This window comes from Dermochelys coriacea, chromosome 9, assembly GCF_009764565.3.
Source record: "Dermochelys coriacea isolate rDerCor1 chromosome 9, rDerCor1.pri.v4, whole genome shotgun sequence".
Taxonomy (NCBI): domain Eukaryota; kingdom Metazoa; phylum Chordata; order Testudines; family Dermochelyidae; genus Dermochelys; species Dermochelys coriacea.
The window spans coordinates 32,530,828-32,553,735 of record NC_050076.1 but is presented as its reverse complement, the minus strand read 5'-3'; the positions used below and the strand labels follow the sequence as shown (position 1 = coordinate 32,553,735).

At 36.5% G+C, this 22,908-nt stretch overlaps 1 protein-coding gene across 4 annotated transcripts in view; it reads left to right on the top strand.

The window, feature by feature from the left end:
* The window catches only part of TRPC1 (transient receptor potential cation channel subfamily C member 1), a 48,917-nt gene that overhangs the window by 1,129 nt on the left and 24,880 nt on the right, over positions 1-22,908 (top strand). For 3 of the 4 annotated variants that reach the window (XM_038415907.2, XM_038415909.2, XM_043492872.1), the window contains exons 2-9: positions 254-408; positions 3,438-3,539; positions 4,446-4,529; positions 5,505-5,707; positions 10,644-10,775; positions 13,618-13,813; positions 15,482-15,818; positions 22,412-22,551. In XM_038415907.2, coding sequence (XP_038271835.1) covers positions 254-408; positions 3,438-3,539; positions 4,446-4,529; positions 5,505-5,707; positions 10,644-10,775; positions 13,618-13,813; positions 15,482-15,818; positions 22,412-22,551 — 1,349 coding nt within the window. The remainder of the gene's footprint in view (positions 1-253; positions 409-3,437; positions 3,540-4,445; positions 4,530-5,504; positions 5,708-10,643; positions 10,776-13,617; positions 13,814-15,481; positions 15,819-22,411; positions 22,552-22,908) is intronic. The other variant, XM_038415908.2, reaches the window with a different exon arrangement.

The window sequence follows — 22,908 nt, the reverse complement described above, 5'->3', positions numbered from 1 at the left end:
TTCACATCTAATGTGAATAACCCGTTTCTAGTTTGGCTGCTTAGCAGCCTTATATGTTAAATATTTTTGGTCAGATGTCATGGATTACTGGTAGATTATTTCATATTTAATGACATCTTAAATTTTACTGTGAACATATACTTTGCATTTTATTTTAATTGATAAAAGTATTGTGTTTTATTTAATTTTCAGAATATATACCAGTAAAAATGAATCCAAAATACTAAGACATATTCGTACGTTGCTTGTTTAGGTGACTATTACATGGTTAAGAAACTCTTGGAGCAGAACAGCTCAGGTGACATGAACATAAATTGTGTGGATGTGCTTGGGAGAAATGCTATAACCATTACCATTGAAAATGAAAACTTGGACATATTACAGCTTCTTTTGGATTATGGCTGTCAGGTACAGAACCACTACACACTCGTTATTGTCCTTGTTGTTTTTTGTTGTCTTTTCAGAACCTGCAAGAAAAATGTTACCAATTTTGTCCTTTTTTCAGTTGGTAAACACTGAATATTTTCCTCCTCCATGCCTACCTCATGTTTCTAGTGGAGCTTAAATAAAGATGGCAAATTTGTTTGTTTTCATGAGTGCATCACCATCTTCAGTGATGTCAGTAGATCTCTGGAAATAATTTGGTTATTTGCGCTGCAGAGCAAGTGCACCCATTGTTCCCCAAACAAATTACTGACTATTTTTTAATATTCTGCAATGGAATTGTAAATTCTTAAAATATTTAGAATGCAAATATCACTTTGCCACTAGATAATAACAACTTTTAGGATGGGTGAAGATTGAAGTTAGAACATTAAATATTCTTTTCAAGTATCTTAGCTCTAGTCTAAAGCAAGCATACACTTCTGTAGTTCAGAGTTCAGGTACGGTGTATTGTTAAATAATTATATGTTACATGATGTTAAAAGTTAATTACTATATAAGAAGTAGCACCATTTTTTTTCCTGTTTCATTTCAGAATTGCAGAATGTTGCTTCTTTTCTACACTGCGGTTAGAATAAGGTTCAACATCCTCTGACTGACAGGGATTTTAATTCAGTGGAATGATGAAAGTGCATCTACCTGTGAATTTTTAATTTTGACTTACAAGCTTTCTGTCTGAATCTCTTGCCATTTCTCAATTCTGCTTTGCTCCCAAGTTGTTCAGGTGATTGTGATGATGGCTAGCTCTCCCTCCAAGCCTGCTTTCTCCAGTGTCTTTCAAGCAGTGGAAGCATGTCCTGCCTACCATGCTTTCCTTGATAAGATGCTAAGAGGGGACAAGTTTCTATTCTGACTTTCCCCATTTTTAAACAAAAATGTTAAGTTTACAAAGAACAATGTAAAGTGAAAAATAAAAGGTGGTTTAACTTAGCCTTGCAGAAGCCTCGTGAAAAGTTACCAGCGCAGACAGAACCCTACCCTCTTGCCTTTACCATGATGGTAATGTACAGAAACTGATATTTTACTCCCACTTTCAAAATAAAATTATTTGCTCCATGCAAGATGATGGAATTTTGGAAGATTGGCTTAACTAAAGATGATTACTATTAAAATTTGTGATTGATCAGCAATAAAGCCCAAAAAATGGTGGAGACTGGGGGAAGAGTTACAAAGCAACAGAATAGTTAACAATCAGTGTACAACCCTGTACAGCTTCATTCTTGATTGTTTCAGAGTAGCAGCTGTGTTAGTCTGTATCCGCAAAAAGAAAAGGAGTACTTGTGGCACCTTAGAGACTAACAAATTTATTAGAGCATAAGCTTAGAGCTACAGCTCACTTCATCGGATGCATACAGTGGAAATATAGTGGGAAGATTTTATATACACAGAGAACATGAGACAATGGGTGTTACCATACAGACTGTAACAAGAGTGATCAGGAAAGGTGAGCTATTACCAGCAGGAGAAGGAGGGGGCGGGACCTTTTGTAGTGATAATCAAGGTGGGCCATTTCCAGCAGTTGACAAGAACAGTGGTGGGGGGGGGGAGGGGTGGAAATTAAACGAGGGGAAATAGTTTTACTTTGTGTAATGACACATCCACGCCCAGTCTTTATTCAAGCCTAAGTTAATTGTATCCAGTTTGCAAATTAATTCCAATTCAGCAGTCTCTCGTTGAAGTTTTTTTGTTGAAGAATTACCACTTTTCGGTTTGTAATCAAGTGACCAAAGAGATTGAAGTCTTCTCCAACTGGTTTTTGAATGTTATAATTCTTGACATCTGACGAGTGGATGTGTCGTTAAACAAAGTAAAACTATTTCTCCTTGTTTATTTCCACCCCTCCCCCCCCCGTTCTTGTCAACTGCTGGAAATGGTCCACCTTGATTATCACTACAAAAGGTCTTTCCTTCCCCCCCCCCCACTTCTCCTGCTGGTAATAGCTCACCTTTCCTGATCACTCTTGGTACAGTCTGTATGGTAATACACATTGTCTTAGGTTTTCTGTGTACATAAAATATTCCCACTATATTTCCACTGTATGCATCCGATGAAGTGAGCTGTAGCTCACAAAAGTTTATGCTCTAATAAATTTGTTAGTCTCTAAGGTGCCACAAATACTCCTTTTCTTTATTCTTGATTGTGTGGTTCTCTGACATCATCTACAATTGTACCACGCCAAGTAGAGATATTCCAGGCAGGAATTATATTTTGTGTTGCTAAACATCAAGGAACCAGACTCTTCCTTGATCCTTCTTGAATGGTTTGTGTCTTTTTCCCTCATTCAGACAGGATACAACATAAGCATTTTAAATAGCCTTCAACATTGGTCATTCTGTCACATTTCTTTAAATTATATCTTGTTTCAGCTCCTTCAATCCAGGATTTAGGAGTGAAGTTTGTTGAGGGGGATCACTTTCCATTTCAGATCATTGTTGGTCACTCTTGCAGTGGAATAAAACTGTCACTAGCACCATGTTAACTCATAGAATGACCCAGATATTTGAATCTTCACCCTGTACGTCTTAGAGTGGATGGATAATGTTGATTAATGCTGCAGATTATGCATTGTTTTAGTAGGAGACACTCCTGGGGATTTAGTACAGACTTCAAGCTACAAACAGTGTCTTTGCTTAGATTAACAAGGATTGCAGGTTTGACCCTGGAGAACAGTAGCGCGGGAGAAGCTTGTTTGTATTAGTTTTCTATCTATCTTCCATTATGCTGTTTTTAAGATCACTTTTATTCTAAAATGAATTTAATCTGCTCCTGCATATTCCTTTTATCTGCCAAAAATTGTAGTGATTTTTCTTTTGCATCTTCATCATTTTATGGCAGTCTTTAAAAACAAAACAAAAACTGTAGTTCTTTGTAATGTAGTTGAGTACAACATTTGCTGTTTAACTTCAAAATCCTACCTATTATTTTTTTTTTTTTTTTGCATACTGTCTATTTTACTGTTGCTTCAGATTTAACCTCCTATTTTCTCTCTTCAGTCAACAGATGCACTTTTGGTGGCGATTGACTCAGAGGTGGTGGGAGCTGTTGACATATTACTTAATCATCGACCAAAACGATCCTCAAGACCAACTATTGTAGTTAGTATTCTTAATTCTTGTTAATTTTAGTTGGTACACCAGAAATTAAAAAAAAAAAATCCTCTAAGGCTAAGAGGCTGGAAAAAATTAACTGAAGACTAAGGTCTAAATTCAGTCCTGTTACAGATGCAGATCTTCATATAAGGATCTTGATTTGAATGGTATATTTAAACTATTAATTTAAAGTTAGTGTTAACTATCATATTACACACATAAAAAAAATGATGCTTGTAAATCCTTTTTGTAGTACAAATTATTGGCAGGTCTGACTGAAAAAACCAAGTGTATTTGGGGTAAAACTTCACTGAACTTAAGATTCACCTGAAATTTCTACCTTCATTTAAAAACTAATAATTTGAGATCCTTCCTTACAATCACTAAATATCAAGGTGCTTTAAAAAGTTTTACTGAGTGAAAAACCTGGTAATGAGTAAGCATGTCTGTAATGCTGCAGGAGTGAGTGAGGTGAGTACGCATGTGTACACGTGCACATTACAAATCAGTTGTGTATAGCTTCTCTGCACCTGAATACTGGAATGGGCAAAAAAAATCACTCAATAAAAAAAATTACTTAAAAAAATTTAAAAAAAAATACTGAATTCTATTTTTCTATGGGCAACTTTAAACAATTTTCTTTCCTCATAACAAGATTCTCATTCTGACGACACATGAGGACACATACTACATATGTGGAAAATGTTTTTAATCTTTTAAGTTTTCTTCCAAGAGGAAATAAAAAAGGAAGAGATGCAATGAAATAGGGCCCTTAAAAGAAAATGGTTGGGGTTCTTATGTTTTGTACCAGGCTATCTCTCTCAGAGCTACAAAATGGTTGAAATTTTTTGTGCACATAGCTCATGAATATGTAAGTGGATCTCATTTAACCTTAAAATTGTTTCCTTTCAGTGTAGTATTCCTTACAATTTATGTAGCTCCGAGCATTCCATGTTGGTACAGTACAAAGCAGAATTCAAAGGAGATTGCCTGTGGGTAGGTTATGAATTGCGTATTTTATTTTGTGTAAGGGATGACTGACTCTCAAATTGCGGAATGAAACAAAGTCATGAGTGAATGGAGCATGAACGTTATCTTCTCCAACTCATGAACAAAAAAAAAAAGTGTGATACTGACCACCTGCTTTTGTTATGAATTATAAATTATTTCCTCCTTAGCAGCCAGGATTCCCCGAAGTTCTGAAGGACTCTTATTTTGCTAAAGTCATTATCACATGTTTCTCACAATATGTTGAGGAAATAGAGAAAGTAAACTTTCCTTTAAGTGGGAATTACATTATAGAAGGGGTGAGCTCCGATTTTTAAAGTAAATGAATTAAAAAAAAAAAAGACCTGAGTATGGACATATAGAATTCCATCAGAGAAGTAATGGAACATACAGAGAGAACTCATTTACCAAACGGAAACAGCTGTGTTTCTTCCCCACATCTAGGTCTGTCCAAGTAATGCAGGTTGCAAAAATTAAATGTTTGTTCTTCATTGCTCATATGAATTTTGTATTGGTGAAAGGCACCAAAAATTATTGCCCTAGAGACTAAAAGTTCTTTATCCTCAGAACAGGTGCAATGTGAGGAGCAGCTGAGTAGTCTTTCCATACAGCTCTGCTAATGTTCTTTAACCCTAATTGAGGGACAGTTTTTCTGGTGATGAGAGAGCTCAGTCTTCATGGCTTTTTAACCCTTGTTCTTTTTGCTGACTATAATTAATGTGTATATTTGTCCTCTGAGAACTGAAATGAGACAATAGTGTAATTGTATTTTTAGAAGGCAGTCAATTTCCAATATTTAGATAACCTTGATTTCACAAATTTGTAAGCTATTAGTGGGGGGGATATTTTAATCAGAAGTTAACTTGGGCCCATGTTGATCATTCATGTTAATTATAACTTATAGATAAACATTTTAATAAAGTTGCATGTGATAATCTAAAACTTGTCTAAATATTATTTCAGAAACTTATGGAGCGTATTCAGAACCCAGAGTACTCAACAACTATGGATGTAGCACCTGTCATTCTAGCTGCTCATCGTAACAACTATGAAATCCTTACTATGCTGTTAAAACAGGATATATCTCTACCCAAACCTCATGCTGTTGGCTGTGAATGCACCTTGTGCACAGCAAAGAACAAAAAAGATAGCCTACGGCACTCCAGGTCAGAAATATCAGATCTTGGTAATAACAAAAGATCCTCAAGGTTTACCAAACTACATAAATCTGTAGCATCATTCAGAGTCAACGTGTCTCTCTTTAAGTTGGAATTTAGAAGTGTATTTTATCTCATATATTTATCTTGGGATAGATTGAGCTTGTATGCCTTGGTGGAGGTCAGTGGGATTTCCTTCGGTTTCCCTCTGTGATCTGAAGGTGTTTGTTCAGATTTGTTTTAAGTATGTATTTTTGTGAGGTGTTGGGGGTCTTTGGGTGCGGGAGCCATAGAAATAAAATTTTCATTTAAAAATACATTATTTTTATTTAATTAATTTCATGAAGGAAAAAAGGAAAAAAATTCATATATCGTAAATTATCTAATTTCTTTCAATAATTGTAATTTATGCTAGAAGGAAGGTTGTAAGCCTAAGAAAACAACATTTTATCGGAACTTACTTTGGAAAATGGAGAACCAAACGTGTAAAATTAAATGGAATATATTTTACATTTTATGTAATTATGATGTAAGGGTGCAAATGGAAAAGCAGTTTGCTGACTCAAACCACAAATTTTATTTATTAAACTCAACAAAATACTTCAAGACTGGAAATAATTAGCTATTTGAGGTATTTACAGAATAATTCCCATACATATAAAGGTAGTATAAGTGGACTGTAGCTACAGTCTGACATTTTGAGCAACTCCTGTGTGTCTGAAAGTACTGGTATTGGCATTCAAATACCAACGGCAATATTCTGATACCCTTACCCATGTTGGGTAGTACCTTACTCCATGAATATTCCTGTTGACTTCAGTATAAGTAAGGATATCAGAATCTACCCCAAGGCATTAGTGACTTAGGCTATGTCTACACTATGGACCTTACAGCGACACAGCTGTACTGCTGCAAGTTCTCCTGTGTAGCTGCTCTATGTTGGCAGCTCTCATATGACCGCATAATTAAACCACCCCAATGAGAGATGGTAGTTATGTTGGTAGGAGAGTGTCTCCCACCAACATAGCGATGTCCACACTGGTCCTTTTGCTGGTGAAACTTTTGTCGGTTGGGGTGGGTGTTTTGTTTTGTTTTTTCACGCCCGTGACCGACAAAAGTGTAGACATAGCCTTAGAAATACCTAAGAAAGTTACATATAGATGAAACTGAAATGAACTATTGAGATTTGACAACTTTGTTCCAGAGTGGAAGTGTAAAGGTGGTGTGGGAGGTATGATGTACATGTTTCAGAACTGTGAAATTACATATAAATTTTGCAAAGGGAAAAGCAGTGCTGTAAATGAGATTAACACACCTACATTTGCTGCTTTCTCTGGACTTCAGTATTCTGACATTATAGAAATTGCTGACACTTCCTTTGCAGATACAATGTGGATTACATGCACTAAAACTCTAATTGTGATGATAATTTAAGAGAGCTAGTATTAAATATAAATTACCGCATTTACTCATTTTTTCCCCCCAATTGTTCTTGTGACACTTAAGACTAGAGCACAGTGGATCAAATGATCTTCAGAGCTCTGACCTTTTGAAATCTTATGACAAATTAGCGTGTGATTTATTTTTTAAACATTTTGCTAGTTGCTGTTTAGTTCAATATAATCAGAAAAAGTTGTAGTGTTGATGGAACCTAAAATTCTCAGTTGCAGAGCCTGAGCTGGACAGACTTTTACTAATTTAAATTCTAGTCTTTAAAAAAGTTTTTAACTAAGTTTACATCCTCTTCAACTGATCTGATTTGCATTTGAGTGAAACACTTATTTCCTTGTCTAATGGAAATAGTTGTTAATGGATCAAAAATCAATTTCTAACAGGTATTTTTAAATTGGAATTTATCCTTCCAGTTTCCAAAATCATTTTTACATTGCTTTTTAAAGATCTTTGATGGAAATCTTGGTAACTAAAACCTTTCTTGGATTATGTTTATGCAACGGATATGAAGTTTATTTTTATTGCACTTATAGCCCATTAATTTTCCTTTAAAGTTCATAGTTATTTTGCCGACTACAATAATCTGATATTAGCAGGATGAGAATTACTGGTCATTACATAGATGAAGAGTATTTCCTGATCATTCCCCCACCACACAAGATAGGATCATGTCTTTTTTTTATTTTTTGTAACCTTCCCCATAGCAACCCAGAGTTCTGGCTAGTTAGTTAAGGTAGTTAAAAGGGAGGGGAAAAACAAACACAAAACTTTGTTGCAACTTGCAGCTGGTGTCCAGTGCATTTAGACTGAATGGGTAACATGCTCTTGGGGTAAAAAATTGAGCATGGAACACGGGAGGCTACTGGCATCAACCTGAGTTAGTTTGGAATGAGGATGGTCTTAAATCTCATATAAACTAAGTCACACTAGTGAGTACTCTCATCTCATGAACGAGGGTACGGTATAAGGATGTTGTCTCCTTTTCCTCTTGGTTACTGTAGATAGTTTTACCATACTGAACCCAAATAGCTGCCTGGTAGTTGAAGATAGAGGCATTTTGCTTCCCGTTCTCCATTGCTTTGAGGCTCGTTTAATAAAGTTTCAGAGTAGCAGCCGTGTTAGTCTGTATTCGCAAAAAGAAAAGGAGTACTTGTGGCACCTTAGAGACTAACAAAGATGGACTACAAGCCGTCAGGAACAGTATCCCCGATATTGTCACGGCTAACCTGGTGGCAGAACTTTGTGACTTTGTCCTGACCCATAACTATTTCACATTTGGTGACAATGTATACCTTCAAATCAGCGGCACTGCGATGGGTACCCGCATGGCCCCACAGTATGCCAGCATTTTTATGGCTGACTTAGAACAACGCTTCCTCAGCTCTCGTCCCCTAATGCCCCTACTCTACTTGCGCTACATTGATGACATCTTCATCATCTGGACCCATGGAAAAGAAGCTCTTGAGGAATTCCACCATGATTTCAACAATTTCCATCCCACCATCAACCTCAGCCTGGACCAGTCCACACAAGAGATCCACTTCCTGGACACTACGGTGCTAATAAGCGATGGTCACATAAACACCACCCTATATCGGAAACCTACTGACCGCTATTCCTACCTACATGCCTCTAGCTTTCATCCAGATCATACCACTCGATCCATTGTCTACAGCCAAGCGCTACAATATAACCGCATTTGCTCCAACCCCTCAGACAGAGACAAACACCTACAAGATCTCTATCATGCATTCCTACAACTACAATACCCACCTGCTGAAGTGAAGAAACAGATTGACAGAGCCAGAAGAGTACCCAGAAGTCACCTACTACAGGACAGGCCCAACAAAGAAAACAACAGAACGCCACTAGCCATCACCTTCAGCCCCCAACTAAAACCTCTCCAACGCATCATCAAGGATCTACAACCTATCCTGAAGGATGACCCATCACTCTCACAGATCTTGGGAGACAGGCCAGTCCTTGCTTACAGACAGCCCCTTAACCTGAAGCAAATACTCACCAGCAACCACACACCACACAACAGAACCACTAACCCAGGAACCTATCCTTGCAACAAAGCCCCTTGCCAACTCTGTCCACATATCTATTCAGGGGATACCATCATAGGGCCTAATCACATCAGCCACACTATCAGAGGCTCGTTCACCTGCGCATCTACCAATGTGATATATGCCATCATGTGCCAGCAATGCCCCTCTGCCATGTACATTGGCCAAATTGGACAGTCTCTACGTAAAAGAATGAATGGACACAAATCAGACGTCAAGAATTATAACATTCAAAAACCAGTTGGAGAACACTTCAATCTCTCTGGTCACTCGATCACAGACCTAAGAGTGGCTATACGTCAACAAAAAAGCTTCAAAAACAGACTCCAACGCGAGACTGCTGAATTGGAATTAATTTGCAAACTGGATACAATTAACTTAGGCTTGAATAGAGACTGGGAATGGATGAGTCATTACACAAAGTAAAACTATTTCCCCATGGTATTTCTCCCTCCCACCCCACCCCCCACTGTTCCTCTGATATTCTTGTTAACTGCTGGAATTAGCCTACCTGCTTGTCACCATGAAAGGTTTTCCTCCTTTCCCCCCCCCCCGCTGTTGGTGATGGCTTATCTTAAGTGATCACTCTCCTTACAGTGTGTATGATAAACCCATTGTTTCATGTTCTCTGTGTGTGTGTGTATATAAATCTCTCCTCTGTTTTTTCCACCAAATGCATCCGATGAAGTGAGCTGTAGCTCACGAAAGCTTATGCTCTAATAAATTTGTTAGTCTCTAAGGTGCCACAAGTACTCCTTTTCTTTTTAATAAAGTTGTGGCCTCTGCCCCATTTAATACGTTCCTTTTGACTTTTTCTGTGTGTCATGATTAATGCTATGTGACCTTGCACCTCTGAAATTCATGTCATTTACCAGTCCTGCTGTCTGATTGGAACAAGCATTACTTTAACTGATGTCTTTTGCTGCTGTACTGACTGTGGTTGGAATAGCAGTGAGGAGAATAGAGCGAGCCAGTGTTGCAGCCTTCCTATGATATAAACTCCATTTAAAATAATGGGAGTTCTTCATATATGAAGGACTGCAGAATTGGACTCAAAATCGTTTCCTCCTTCGACACATGACATTAAATGTTTCTCACTTGAAAATTCTAAGTGACCCAGTATGTTGTCTTTAGGCCTAAAATCAAAATCAGCAGGCATAAATACTCTGGGAGAGTATAAATGGCAGTTTAATTTCCTTTTGTCCTTTGCAATGGACTTCAAAGTAGATGTGAACACCCTACCTAGTGAGATTTATGACCCCCCCCCCCCCCCGCTCCCCCCGATTTTATGGCTGTAATCTCTCTTTAAATTAGTTTTAGCTTTTCCGAGATTTCAGGACATATTGTGATTTGCAAATGCTAATCAAATGAAGCGTCTTCATCTTAAGAAGTTGCCTTACTCTCTGAACCTTTTGTCTCAGATTTCGTCTTGACATCTATCGTTGTTTGGCCAGTCCTGCCTTAATAATGTTGACAGAAGAGGATCCAATCCTGAGAGCTTTTGAACTTAGTGCAGACTTAAAAGAGCTAAGTCTTGTCGAAGTTGAATTCAGGTAGGAATGAAAAGAAATACAAACTTACTTTTACCTCTCTTTTGTTTTCCACATAGCTCATGTTTTTGTGGGTTTTTTTGTTTGTTTGGCACTGTTAAAAAAATCAGATTGAGATTAATGATGGGGAATGAATTAAGACTGATGAATAATCAAACACATTTTAAAAAGTAGTTTCAACATTGCTGAGCAGTGTCTGCCAAAACTTTTTCATTTTGCCATAATAAGGCTATGTTTACACTACCCTTTATGTCAGCAAAATTTGTGTCGCTCAGAGGTGTAAATATTCCATGAGACATCTTAGAGTGGCGTAGCTGCATTGGTACATCGATTCCACTGTAAGCTGTCTAGTGTAGACATATCCTTAATTGTTTGATCCTTTTTAGGGGGTAGGCACTTGAGTGTATTTAGTGTCATCAGGTTTTCACCTCCCCAGATATGAGTTGAATTTTGAAGTGAATTGATATTAAAAACTAGTTGGACACCACAACACTTAGTTCCTAGCCCACACAATTTCTAGCTTACTCATATCTCAAACATATTCTGTAATTTGCCAGGACTAAGATAACAAGGAATTCTGCAAGTCAGGATTGGGGTTCATGTACACACTATACAGCACTTGTCCACATGGAGCCCGACTCAGGTTTGTTTGTTTTTCTCTTTGCTTACTCTATATGAACACTAAAATGTAAAAATAAATAAATAAATATTTGATACCAAAAGCGCCATGTCTATATTATAAACTAACAAGCCACATGATTTTGTGTTAAACTAATCAGGCTTTTTTTCCTATTAAAAATTTCAAAATATTTGGCGACTGTTAATTACCACTTTTATTTTAAAGTATTCATATAGAGGTTGGATTTAGCCTTTTGTAAAGAGATGGGAATAAAATGATGCAACTAAAGAACTGCTGCTAGATGTTAGTTTATAAGACCATTAAGACTTAAAGCACAGGCTTATTGTAATAAGGAAAAACTGTAAAGACCCTGAAGACCTCCTCGAGCTGCAGGAGGAGCAGATCTGAGATGTGGGGGACAGAATTGATATGATATGGGAACTTGGGGGACAGAATTGATTTGGAGTTGGGAGGGGGCAGGAAGATGTGGAACTGAGAATTACTGCAGCAGCGGCCAAAATCACCTTACTATACATTTGGGAGAGTTGGCGATGCTAATTGCCTATCTGTGGGAGGAGGTGAAAGTTAAAAAATCGCAATATTATTTGTAGTATTGTAGTAGTCTTGGCATAAACTGATTAAACAAGTTTAGGCTCTGCCCCGACATTGCTTTTCATACTGAAGTTACAGCCCCAGTATCTTAATATTCTGTTCTGCTATGAGATCTGCTTCAGTACTACAAACTCCAGTGTATATTGTGACCCCTAGCGGGAATATATTTCTGATATAATAGATTAACTTGTATCTAATTTTTGCTGTCTGTTGTAAATGGAGATCTCTTTAGAAACTCTCCTTTTTTATAAGGATAATACATTAAACTACTATTTTAAACACATCAGTGTATTTTTAAAATACAAGGCTACTCTGCAAAAAGCTACTTATTTACCATTATTAGGTACATTTAAAAAAAAAAAAAGTTCAAGTGATTTTAAAAAAAATCTTTCATGCATTGGAATGTCTGGTCATAACCACATCAGAAATTTGGTAAAAGTTATACTGTAGTAAAAAGAGATTAAGCTTTACATTTGAATTGTTGCATGAGTCGCATGGCTCTTCCTAATTCTCTTCAGAAATGCTTGTCTGAGCACACAGTCTTCAATTTCTGTATCTGTATTGCAGCAAAAATGCAGTGGTTGTTTCTTAGTCACAATTTTTTAAAAATAAAATGGTTGAAGGAAAAAAGTGAAATCTTTGAACAAGGAGGATACAAATGGAACTGATTTAAAAATTTTGTTTCAAGGTTTCTCTCTGTTCTGTCTCCCCATCTCCCTCAGGCACAAATACTTCAATATTGTATTCATAAAAAATCAGATGATGATTTGAAAGATCCACTTATAGTTCTGTTAACTTTTTCCCTGCATGTTCACATCCATTAAACTACAACTTGTTTTCTTTATATTCCCTGTAATTAAAAAGGGTCACAGAAATGTAGGGGATAACTATCTATCTCGGCCATCATTTCCTAATCTCATGTAGATATACTTTTCTTGTCCAAGGCAAAATATCAATATCCTAAATCTAGTTTCTTCATTTGGGCAGTATTCTCTCTCAGTGAGGGTTCAGCTCTTGCTCTTATGTGACGATAACTTGTATTGAAGTATATTACGTTCCCTGGTGAGACTAGCAGAAGGTGTGATTTTTCTCTGTATCTACTAATTTAATAAATCAGTTCCAACAAATTAGTCTTAACTTTCAACTATGGGATTAAAAAAAAAATTCCTACATAAGAAATGGTCAACTTTTTCCCATGCTGTGAATTATTGTAAGAAGATTGTGACTATTAGTAAATTTTTATGAGGGAGACTGGGAAGTGTACTTTTTAACCTGTGGAGATTTAAACTCTTAAGTTACAAGTAAAAAAGAAGGCAAATATTACACTACAACTCTGTTTAGTAATTTCACCTCCATAGATCTGTCAGATTAGGATACAAAGGATGGTGCACACACAATTGAAATACATTGTTACACTGGAAACTTGCATAGACCTGACTTCACTGTGACTGGCTCTAGAAAATGCTGTTGGCCCTTAATTTTATATAACAGCTTCATATAACTCAGTTTTGTTAAGCATATCTTTCTGTCCCAACACTTAAGAGAGATAATTAATGTGTATATTGAAGTCTGAGTCAGAGGTACGTTAATATCTGCTACTTTTGTATTTTCTAGAAATGATTATGAGGAACTAGCCCAGCAATGCAAAACCTTTGCTAAAGATTTACTTGCACAGGCACGGAACTCACGGGAACTGGAAGTTATCCTAAACCATACAGCTAGTGATGAACATGTGGACAAACGAGGATTGTTAGAAGAGAGGATGAATTTGAGTCGCCTAAAACTTGCTATCAAGTATAACCAAAAGGAGGTATCTGTCTGTCTGTGTGTCTCTCTCTCTCTCTCTCAATTTGTTATACATAGGCTTGAAAGGATTAGTTTTTTATCGGTAAATTTAGATTTCACTGAAAGGAAAGGAGTACTTGTGGCACCTTAGAGACTAACACTGATGAAGTGAGCTGTAGCTCACAAAAGCTTTTGCTCAAATAAATTTGTTAGTCTCTAAGGTGCCACAAGTACTCCTTTTCTTTCTGCAAATACAGACTAACACGGCTGCTACTCTGAAACCTTATATTTCACTGTACACACAGAAATGACGAAACAATATTTCCTTCAATGGTAATCAAAATTTACAGATAGCAAAATAAGAAAAATTTGAAAGGTCCTATAAAAATGAGGACTGTTTTTTAAAAACAAAACAAACCCAAAACTAGCTATGGTGAGCAAATTTTCCATACTTAGAGCCACAGTGTCATAGAGTTTAAGGACAGAAGGGAAACCAGATAATCTAATCTGACCTCCTGTATGTCAGAGGCCACCACCATCATCACCCAGCACTCACACACTAAACCCAATAATTAGACCAAAGTATTACAACCCACAGGAGACTGGACTATTATGTGCTACAGGTAACTGTTAAGCAAACATACAAAAAGTATTTCAGATGCACTTCTGTCTTTGATCATACCTTTTTTACCATTGTGATTAGATGAAATATAGCATTTATTTTTTTCCTGTGTGGTATGAGAAAAGATCCATCCATCCATCCTTCTCTCTCTCTCTCTCTCTCTCTCTCTCTCTCATAAATAAATATTTTATTGCTGGCAGGTTTGTTATAGTGAGAATTTTTCATGATAGGTTTTCTGAACTATTGTGGTTGTGAAGGAGGAATTATTTTTTTCTATTCATCTTGAAATTAAACTTCAAACAGTACTGAAATACAAACAGTTTCTGACATGTACTTTTCTAACAGAATTTTTGTTTAAATCTGTTGATCTACATAATATTTCAGACTGAAAGTTCCTGGTTGTGTGGGCCCTGTTTTAGCAAAGCACTTAAAAACAAGGTTAATATAAGTGACAGCTTAAGTTCTTCACTTAATTAGAGCCATAAAAATTAAAAAGTAGATCTGACTAGTATGGGATTACTTGGTCATTTTAGCGCTGATTTTGTAAGGCATTGAGGGTCCTTAATTCCTGTTAATGGCAAAGACAACACAATGCCCAACACAATGGTGTTAGTGAACTTTGGAGGCACATAGTACCTCCCAGAATCAGTCCCATAGGAAGCAGCAGGTTTTCGAGAATGGCATGGCTCTTAGGTCTGTATAACAGTTTTCTAAATGATTTAAAAAAAAGAAACAGCTAAATCATTCTTAATCTTACTGTTATCCTGGCCTCTCAAGAAATCTGTTCTTGATATCTATAAAAAAAACTAGTGCTGTGGAATCCATGTTCTAAACTTGTGGGTGGGAAAGGAGGTGAAAGTAATTCATATTTGTGATTATCTTACTAATATTTTCCTTTTGTCTCCATATTAACATTTTAAAAAATAACATTTAAAAATTATTCTTTCAAGATAATTATATCTACTTGCTAGGAAAAAATGTGTAATATAGTGTGATCTATAACTGACTTATGTCTTGAATATAGATTTTTAATAATGGTTACCTTAATCAGGGCTTGGTTTTTTTTTCCAGTTTGTTGCCCAGTCTAACTGCCAGCAGTTTCTCAACACTGTGTGGTTTGGACAGATGGCAGGCTACCGACGCAAGCACACGTGTAAGAAGATTTTGACTGTTTTGACAGTTGGCATCTTTTGGCCAGTTCTGTCTCTCTGTTACTTATTAGCCCCCAAATCTCGAGTAGGTCGAATAATTCACACTCCTTTTATGAAGTTTATTATTCATGGAGCTTCATATTTCACGTTCCTACTGTTACTTAATTTGTATTCACTGGTCTACAATGAGGATAAGAAGAATACAATGGGGCCAGCACTTGAGAGAATAGACTATCTTCTGATAATATGGCTTATTGGTAAGTATCAGAGGGATATAAAATTAGACAAAAGGTTCTGACATTGGCCATTTCATTGATCCAGCAATAATGTTGTGTGCTACTCTGTAGGAAATGATAATTCCAATCAGTGCTTGGCTGGAGGATAAAGGGTGAAGGAAGTGACATACTTATGATCTAATGTTGTAGCAATTCTTAGTAGTCAAAGAAAGTAACACTTCATAGAGCTCCCTGCTAGATGGAGTGACCAGGAATGCTATTTTGGAAGGGTTGGTAGAGTGCTGTTTCAGGCAAGAATGATCATGTGGGGTATGGTTTGGGATGTTAAGATGATAATGTGAGAACTATGTATTTTAACTAAGTTGCAGGACTGTTTTCAATAATGACATAAAAAAAGTAAGCACATGTGTTCCTGATATGATTAGTTACTCCCTCCATAAGAGATAGTGAGAGATTGCTAGTGATTTTTTTCATTGATGCCAAATTGAAAATTAAGAGTTCAGAGATCATCTTAATTTTTCAACACCCTTTTCATGACTGGGTCATTTTGTTTATTATGTCAGCTGTTCAGCCATTGTAAGCCAATAGTATATTTTGGTCAGCCACCTACAAAGCAGCTGTTTAATTTCTGCTAAGTCCTGCTTTTCTTTTTCTCTCTTTTTTTAAACAAAAACATAACTTTCATTTGGAATTTTTAAAGTGATCTTGGTTCTCTCGTGACTTGGGGCAAGGTTTGAAGTTAGGCTGATGTTTGATAGAATTTCAGTATTGGTAGTTTAAAAGTTTCAAAAGGTAGAGAAAATGTAATTAAAAGATCATATTGAGCTTCTTGGAAAAAACACATTCAATTAAAACTTTTCATGCACTTTATGCAAGTTGATAAAAATTTAACTGGGTTGAAATACTTACAGATTCTTGGAATAAATATGCATAAATAAATATTTATTTCAGCTCAATCAACTTTTCTATTTCTCTTCTATTTCAAATTGATTTTTGTTACTGTATGAGATGTGGGTCTCTGGAGCCATCAGGATTTACCTATATTTTCCCTACTCAAGGCCCTTTATTGATGCAGCTTTTTTTTTTTTTTAAAAGGATGGAATTTGGTCCCAGTGTTTGCTGCTGAGCAGTGCAAACTCTCTCTCTTCTAAGGTTTAAATAGGAAACCTCTACAGCAGTCTAGTCCCCGACAGCCCAGGTGGAGGAGACCACCAATTGAACCAAGTTTCCTGTGTGGCAGTATTGAAAAAGATTGGTAACTTGCCCTTGAATTTCCAGTTCTGCAATGTTTGAGTTTTAGTTCAATTTCAGATAAAAGAGCCACTGCAGAACTGGAAAATGGCTTAAGAAGAAAAATATTTGTTTTTAGTCTCTTATGTAAAATCCTCTTATTCAGTATATGAAAATCATTGATTTTTTTCTTTTTCTCCTTTTGTTTTCTAATGCTATTTTAAATTTGTCTCCATTGTATGTACTTCCTTTTTATATACCAATATCATTAATAATATCAGCACATCCCAGAGAAGCATATTTGCAAGTTAATTGTGGTTGGTGCAGAACCAGTAGAGGGAGCACAGATACTGCTTTTGAGTAGAATAGGTCCCCAAACTTTCACTGTTCTGTTTTATGAATTTGTCAGCCCTTTTAATGGTTTTCTTTTAAAGTTAGAATCTCTAGGACTTAGAGAATCAAATTCTAACAGCCTTAATATATCTTAATTCTTAAGACTATAGACAGACATGTAATCTATATCCTCATTTGTTTGATTGGAAGTTGGTAAAATGCTAGTGTTGCAAAGTTTACAGTTTGTGTCTAAACTGATTCTATTAATTTTAAAAATATATACTTTGTGAGGTGATTCTGTTGAACATCTAGAGATCTAAAAACTGTTCAATAAGCATTTTTAAACTGTATTTACTCAAAAGTACCAGCACATTGAGGATTGGTGATAGTATAGGTATGTATTAGGCCTGTCAAGCGATTAAAAAAGTTAATCACGATTAATTGCACTGTTAAACAATAATGGAATACCATTTATTTAAATAGTTTTGGATGTTTTCTACATTTTCAAATACATTGATTTCAATTATAACACAGAATACAAAGTGTACAGTGCTTACTTTATATTTATTTTTGATTACATACATTTGCACTGTAAAAAAAACAAAAGAAACAGTATTTTTCAGTTCACCTAATACAAGTATTGTAGTGCAATCTCTTTATCATGAAAGTCCACCAAGTCTTATTTCTTGTTCAGCCCATTACTCAGACAAACAAGGTGGGTTGCAGTTTGCAGGAGATATTGCTGCCCGCTTCTTGTTCACAATGTCATCTGAAAGGGAGAACAGGCCTTCTCATGGCGCTGTTGTAGCCAGCGTTGCAACATATTTACATACCAGATGTGCTAAAGCAGTATTTCCCAAACTAGGGATGCCGCTTGCTCAGGGAAAGTCCCTGGCAGGCCGGGCCGGTTTGTTTACCTGCCACGTCCGCAGGTTCGGCCGATCACGGCTCTCCCTGGCTGCGGTTCGCCGCTCCAGGCCAATGGGGCTTGCGGGAAGCGGCACGGGCTGAGGGGCGTACCAGCCGCTGCTTCCCGCAGCCCCCATTGGCCTTGAGTGGCGAACTGTGGCCAGTGGGAGCCGCGATCGGCCGAAACTGCGGATGCGGCAGGTAAACAAACCGGCCCGGCCTGCCAGGGCTTTCTCTGAGCAAGCGGCGTCTCAAGTTTGGGAAAAACTGTGCTAAAGATTCATATGTCCCTTCATGCTTCCACCATCATTCCAGAGGACGTGTCCATGCTGATGACGGGTTCTGCTCAATAATAGTCTAGAGCAGTGTGGACCGACACATGTTCATTATCATCGTCAGATGCCAGCAGCAGAAGGTTGATTTTCTATTTTGGTGGTTTGGGTTCTGTAGCTTCCTCATCGGAATGTTGCTCTTTTAAGACTTTTGAAAGCATGCTCTAGACCTTGTCCCTCTCAGATTTTGGAAGGCACTTCTTAAAATTCGGGTCGAGTGCTGTAGCTATCTTTAGAAATCTCACATTGGTACTTTGCGTTTTTTGTCAGATTTGCAGCAAAAGTGTTCTTAAAGAACATGTGCCGAGTCATCATCCAAGACTACTATAATACGAAATATATGGCAGAAAGCGAATAAAATAGAGCCAGAGACATATAGTTCTCCCCCCAAGGAGTTCAGTCACAAATTTAATTAATGCATTTTTTTTAACAAGCATTATCAGCATGGAAGCATTTCCTCTGGAATGGTGGCCGAAGCATGAAGGAGCATACAAATGTTTAGCATATCTGGTACATAAATACCTTGCAATGCTGGCAACAAAAGTCCCATATGAATGCCTGTTCTCTCTTTCTGGTCACATTGTAAATAAGAAGTGGGCAGCATTATCTCTTGAAAATGTAAACAAACTTGTTTGTCTTAGTGATTGGCTGAACAAGAAGTAGGATAGAGTGGACTTGTAGGCGCTAAAGTTTTGCATTGTTTTGTTTTTGAGTGCAGTTATGTGACAAACCTTGGGTCGAGTGCTGTAGATTTTTTTTTTTTTTAAGAATCTGAAGTGCCATCCAAAATCTCAGAGGGATGAGGTGTGGAGCATGCTTTCAGAAGACTTAAATGAGCAACACTCAGATACAGAAACTACAGAACCTGAACCACCAAAAAAGAAAATCAGCCTTCTGCTGGTGGTATCTGACTCAGATAATGAAAATGAACATGTCGGTCTGCTCTGCTTTGGATCGTTATCGAGCAGAACCTGTCATCAACATGTCTTCTGGAATGGTGGTTGAAGCATGAAGGGAATCTTTAGTGCATCTGGCACGTAAATATCTTTCAGCATTGGCTACAACAGTGCCATGTGAATGCCTGTTCTCACTTTCAGGTGACATTTTAAAGAAGTGGGGACCATTATCTTCCGCAAATTGTAACCAAACTTGTTTGTCTGAGCGATTGGGAGAATAAGAAGTAGGACTGAGTGGACTTGCAGGCTCTAAAGTTTTACATTATTTTATTTTTGAATGCAGTTGTGTTTTGGTTTTTTTGGTACATAATTCTACATTTCTAAGTTCAACTTTCATGATAAAGAGATTGCATTACAGTACTTGTATTAGGTGAATTGAAAAATACTACTACTTTTGTTTTTTTACAGTGCAAATATACGTAATCAAAAATAAATATAAAGTGAGCACTGTACACTTTGTATTCTGTGTTATAATTGAAATCAATGTATTTGAAAATGTAGAAAACATCCAAAACTATTTCAATAAATGGTATTCCATTATTGTTTAACAGTGTAATTAATTGCGATTAATTTTTTAATCACTTGACAGCCCTAATAAATTGTAAAATCAATATAAATTTTTAGTAAGATTAGGAGTGATGATAATTAATCCACAGGTGGAAAGAAGCCTCTTTAAGGAAAAACAATAGACCTAGCATACTTAAATCACCCTCCAGTATAACAGATCAGGTCTACAAGTAGACTAAAGATATGTAGCATGCTCCATGAGTAATTCTATGAGCAACAGGTATTTGAGGAGATTTTGTCTGGACAAGGGGAGGGGTGAGTTAACTGGTACAGTTGAGCCAGACCTCTTGTTAAATGGCTAGTAAAGACAAGGGGTAAAACACTTAAGTGACCGAGGCTTTCAAGTCAATGTTGAAATTTGGATTTAGGCTGCTAGGTCACTTAGGGACAGATTTTTGAAGGTGTTTAGTTGCAGGTAGGTACTTAGTGGGATTTTCAAAAGTGCCTAGGCATTTAACTCGTATTGAAAACCGTGAAGGGAATTTGTTTCTGTGTTGTGAGATAAGATTGAAAGGGAGTGACTTGTAACTCAGACACATTACTAGTACCCAACTAAGATCTTTTTTTGAGATTAGTAAATCTTAATACTTTTAAATATTTTAAATGTATATAAATGGGTTATTTTGCATTTGTTGTTGAATCATATAAGGAGATACATACAGAATAAATGCAACTTGGGATACCTCCAATAAAATATATTTTTAAAAAGTACTAAAATTAACTTGGAGGAGAATTATGTTATTTCAACTAATCATTAACTAACTTTATCTTGTTTGGAATTTGGAGCATTGGTATACTTTTTTATTGAATCAATACTGTGTGATCATAGCAAAAATTCTGTTTTGACTCCAAAACTTAAAGTTAAAAGCAGGTTTTTTATACTAGATTGACTTTTTCAATATTTTGAGTGCTATTAGCCCTCCCTCCCAAAATAATCAATCCAAGACAAAAAAGCAACAAAATCTTATACTTCTAGACAAATGATGCAACATTTTTAGGATTTCCTATACTACCGTTTTACACTGTTTAACTTCTTTTGTTAACTAGGTCAGTTTTAGTTACACATTAAACAATTTTTGCAATGTACAGACAAAACACCCCAAAACGAAGACTTATAACCGGAAAGAATAGGTCTTTTATCTTCTACTTCTAGCTGTGGCAGTATGTATTTTCTATTCTGCTTGGCTCTAATCTTTTATCATCGCAACATATTTCTTACTGAACAACAAGGAATGCCCTTCAAAAAGTATTTTAGGTTATTTATCTGACTTGCCTTTGCTTTTGCTGGACCAAAGTTTTAGAAAACTTGCAAAAACCTGTGCCAAGTCCAACAGTTTTCAGTTGCCAGTAATGTAAATGCTACTTTTCTCCTAATTTTTAATATAGTAGCAAACATCTGAATTATTCAAATAATCTGAAGAACATTAAATAACTGATTATTTGTGTATCTTAAATGTGAAGCTGTATTTCTACAGAAGGTCTTTTGAAATTATGAAATGGCAGGTTGTGATATGAATATTTACTCACTGAATTTTATTAGCTGAATTTTTCTGAATAAGTGTAAAGTGGTTAATAATGGTAGAATTTAACACCTAATTGAGGTCTATGATTCAGTAGCGAGGGGGGGAAAAATTTCCATTGTAGACCTAAGATCTCTTTGTGAATAGGCTAAACCTGTACATTTTGCAGGGTAAAACCAAAACCCCCTTGTTTCCTGTTAAGTTACCTTGAATCAGATAGGTAGGGAAAATTTCTGTTGAGTCATTAACCTTATAGGAATTATGATGATTGTAGTGAGAGAAGTTTAGTTTTAAGCTGTTTTTTCTTGGGTCATTTTCTAATTCAAATACCTTCACAAAAATGTGTTTGTAGCACAGTGTGATGAGGTTCCAAGCTTTCGGAAATAAAGTTGACTTATTAAAATGTCAACTGTAGTGAGGCTTTGGACTCTTGTCCTAAACCAGACTCTCCTCTTCCCCCTTATTAAAGATAATTTTTCTTCAGCCGAAGAGTTGACTTGTGGAAGGTAAACATTTATAATTACTTTATCATTATAAATGATGATTACTGCACTGTTGTATTTTATGATCAAACTCAATACTATTCAGATAGATGTACAAAATTCCCCCCTTCCTTCTTCTCACTAAAATACTTTGAAAAGAAGTAGGTGGCCTTATTTTAGTTTAAAAGCAAAACAAAACACCCAACGGGAACACACTAGAACTAGTAGAAAGCCTATACAGTGTAATGCAGTGACATCTTTTTGTTTGCTTTTTCTCTCCACCAGGAATGGTGTGGTCAGATGTCAAAAGACTTTGGTATGAAGGCCTGGAAGACTTTTTAGAAGAATCTCGTAATCAGCTTAGTTTTGTCATGAATTCCCTCTATTTGGCAACCTTTGCTCTCAAGGTAGTTGCTCATAACAAGGTGAATATCCATGACTCCGATCTCAAGCTGAACTGGGGCTGATTGCGCGGGAAATACGGAATATTTTTTATTTTGATAGGGCTTAGGAAAAATTATTCTACAGTCCTAAATACTTAAGGCCATAGTCTTATTTTAGTCTGCACATATTTAACACTGATGCAGAACATAAGCATGTGAGGAGCTAGCAGCAGTTTCTATTTTGAAATTATAGTTTTGCTAGATGTAAGGATGTTTTGTTGCATTTGCTTAAACTCCAAAAATGGGGTGTGAACTTATGCATGTGCCCCTATCTGAAACTGGCATGTCAGCTACCCTGATTCTTTAGCATTTTAGGGAGAACTAATATTGCTGGACACT